The sequence below is a fragment of the Nematolebias whitei genome, chromosome 22 (genome assembly GCF_014905685.2).
Source record: "Nematolebias whitei isolate Nwh7 chromosome 22, NemWhi1, whole genome shotgun sequence".
NCBI classification, from domain to species: Eukaryota; Metazoa; Chordata; class Actinopteri; order Cyprinodontiformes; family Rivulidae; genus Nematolebias; species Nematolebias whitei.
This window is the reverse complement of record NC_056519.1, coordinates 589,693-593,222: the sequence shown is the minus strand read 5'-3', so window position 1 is coordinate 593,222 and position 3,530 is coordinate 589,693. Positions and strand designations below refer to the sequence as shown.

Here is a 3,530-nt window from a genome sequence, read left to right as displayed (position 1 = left end):
CCGGATCAACACCCAACAGACTGTTAGAGATGGACCGGATCAACACCTGACAGATGGTGTTATTTATTTGTCTGTGTGTTAAAACAGAAATGTTTAATCAAAGCTCTTGACGTTGTTAAACTCAGAGCTTTGATGCTCCTAAAAGTTATTTTAGAGTCCAGAAAAGTCCAAAAACTGTTGTGGGTATTTGAAGAAACCGGGTCAGGAGGTCCATTTTGTCTGCAGGAAGAAAATGACGAAGGTTTGGGCGCGGGCTGTGAAGTTTCTGTCAGCCAACGAGTCAAGGATTCGAACAGAGGCTCAGAGGATGGGTGGAGCGGACTTCCTGGTCTGGAGGTGGATCCAGCCTTCTCTCAGCTCGGACAAGTCCAAAGTGTGGCAGGGAAAAGGTCAGTCACTTATCAGGACCAGGTGAACACTTACAGGACTCCTCAGAAACCTATGAACTACTCAGATTTTTACTGAACGAGCTGTAGTCACTGGAGTTTCATCATCTGGAGCTGATGTTGAAACTGAGCCAGAACTTGTGTAAAGGAGCAGCGGGTCTCTGAGCTGCTGGACGCTCCAGACTGTTTTAGGGTCACAGTTTCTGTTCTGGACCCGTACACGCGACCTGTTACCTCATCCCAAGAAGGACGAGAAGGCAGCTCATGTGCAGTCTGAACGCAGGCTGGTCAGCTGAACAACTCCTTTAAATCATTAGTAAAAAACATGATGATCCTCACTCTGTGACTCAAACAACATCCTCATGACTCTCACTTGTGAGACGTCTGTGACCGGCCTGCAAGCCCCTGCGGCTCCTGTGAGGACCCTGGACTCCAGCGACAGTTGTCGGACGTTCCCTCAGGAACGCTGTTTCCAGTTTGTGAAGGGCTGCAGCTCACTGAGAGGCTGGCTTTAGAGGAAACGATCATTGCTGCAACTAGCCAGGTCCTTGACTCACCTGTACTTCAGTAATGAACTGTGTTGTCATTTCCTGTCACCTTCAGTTTATTATGTGTTGCCCGTATTTGGACAAGACTAACGTTTCCTGCACGTTGTGGATGAAACAAATGTCCTGATGAACCTTGTTCCTCGTTTCTCTTCTTTCCATCTTTTCTCCAGCGTTCCCTCTGGACCGGAGGAATTCACTTCCCAACAGCCTCACTCCATGTCTGAAGGTCAGAAATATGTTCGACCCGGTCATGTGAGTACCTTCCTTCTGCACCAATCTCATTTTGAAAGTTATTGTTGGATGTTCTGTACATCTCAAATTATCTCTGGTTCTAGATGAGAGTTGCATCAAAACATCTCTCTCCATCGTCATCATAAGAGCTCTAACTGACTCGAGCAGCAGCCGACGACGTCATTCCTTCATGCCTGTCATTGGATTCTTGTGTTTTCAGGGAGGTTGGGGACAACTGGGACTTAGCCATCCAAGAAGCCATCCTGGAGAAGTGCAGTGACAACGATGGCATCGTCCACATAGCTGTTGATAAGAACTCCCGGGAGGCAAGTTCTGACCTGGCACAGAGACGGACCGATGGTCCAAATGTTGGCAGCAGCTGTTTGACTGGGCCTCCTGTCTCCACAGGGCTGTGTTTATGTGAAGTGTCTGTCTCCAGAGCACTCCGGGAAGGCCTTCAAAGCTCTCCACGGCTCCTGGTTTGATGGTAAACTGCTTTCAGCTGATATTTCACACAACGTCACCTTAGCAGACCGGACCAACTTCTGACTGAAGCTTAGACACAGACCGGACCAAAATATGACTTGGGGCTGGGTGATGTATTAAAATATCGATATAATTTTATTTGCGACTTAATGATGAAAATGTACCAGTGGGAGAGTCTGTGTGAAGTTAATGGTGACCAGTTAACCAGTGAATACTGGGTGCAGTGGTGGGTACGGTAGTTACAACCAGTTCTGAATCTTAGTGCACCATGATAGACAGCATCCAACATCTGCAGCATCCAACATCTGCAGCATCCAACATCTGCAGGGTTCTTGTAGGAGCGTTCATGTAAATAATGTCACCGTAATCAATGGAGGGAAGGAAAGTCACAGATACAAGGCGTTCCTCAGGGTTCAGGGTTAGACAGGATCTGTTTCTGAAAAAGAAACCCAGTTTAACTTCCAGTTTCTTTACCAAGTTTTCCACATGGAGCTTAAAAGAGAGATGTGAGTCGACCAAGATACACAAATATTTATAGGAATCAACAAACTCAATGGGGACACCATTTGAGGATAAAATCAGAGGAAGAACTGCTGGGACCAACTTCCTGTTTGAAAACAGCATCCCTTTGGTTTTATCAGCATTTAGGACAAGTTTGAGACGGAACAAATCAGTCTGGATGTAGTTAAATGCAGATTTCAAAAGCTGGAAAGCCTTAGCAACAGTTTTAGCTCAACAATAAACAACTGTGTCATCAGCATAGAAATGTAAGTCAGAGATAGGAATGCGCGATGTATACAGTACACGGTAGAAACGATAGAAATTGAGCCTATGATATAGATCTGTCTTCTACCAGCTAACCGCAGTAACGCTGTGCCTGAAGTACGTAGTGCCGTAGTGTTGTCGTATTCTGACGCAGGCGTAAAACGCCGTGTTCCGTCAAAAGTTTTCTTGTCTTTTTTTCCGTGGAAAGTTAAAGTAAGCGTTGGTCATGTTTAGAGAAACCTGCTCTCTGATCTGTGAACAGAACTCTGTGTTGTGTGATTTTACTGCGAGACCCTCTGGTCAAAGCCACAGACTCATTTTGTGTCAGCTCCATTAAAGCAGCAGGAGGCGCCCACTAGAGGTTTGGAGGTGAAGTGTTTCAGTTGCTGCTCTGCTGCTGTTCATTTATAAAGTGAGAAGACTGGAAACTGTTAACATATTCTTCTGTTTAAAACATGTGGCTAAAACTACAGATCTCTTTTGCACTACAAGCAAAAAGCCCAGTACTTGATTTGCTTATTATTTAAAAACTCCCTGGACCTAGTAGTGGAATTTTCTTAATTCAAAATATATGATGGCAAAAGGACACCCTGTGCTTTTTTTATTCCTATTGCAAGTTTTATACCAAAAACATATCGCGATATATATCGTTATGGCCACCCTTCACAATACATATCGTGATATGAATTTTATGACATATCGCACATTCCTAGTCAGAGATTTATTTGTCATTTGCACCTCATGTGGTGGAACGAGATGTTCACAGGGTCCCAGTTACATCCAACAATAAAATGTAAAAGAAAAACAGTGACATCTAAGATAAGAACGAAGAAAAACATCAACTAAATGTACACTAAGCACTCATAACATAAAAACAATACGTTGAACAGCAGCACGAACATGAGTCTGTGTGAGCAGATGAGCACGAATGAACACAGCAACATGAAACTGATCAGCAGCAACAGGAAACTGATCAGCAACATGAAACAAATCAGCAGCAACATGAAACTGATCAGCAGCAACATGAAACAAATCAGCAGCAACATGAAACTGATCAGCAGCAACAGGAAACTGATCAGCAGCAACATGAAACTGATCAGCAGCAACATGAAAC

General features: G+C 44.3%; 1 protein-coding gene across 1 annotated transcript in view; it reads left to right on the top strand.

The window, feature by feature from the left end:
• Positions 1 to 3,530, top strand: part of lemd3 (LEM domain containing 3) — a 16,911-nt gene that overhangs the window by 10,394 nt on the left and 2,987 nt on the right. Inside the window, exons 6-9 of the mRNA XM_037696095.1 lie at positions 226 to 389; positions 1,105 to 1,186; positions 1,386 to 1,491; positions 1,574 to 1,652. Of these exons, the coding sequence (XP_037552023.1) occupies positions 226 to 389; positions 1,105 to 1,186; positions 1,386 to 1,491; positions 1,574 to 1,652 (431 nt within the window). The remainder of the gene's footprint in view (positions 1 to 225; positions 390 to 1,104; positions 1,187 to 1,385; positions 1,492 to 1,573; positions 1,653 to 3,530) is intronic.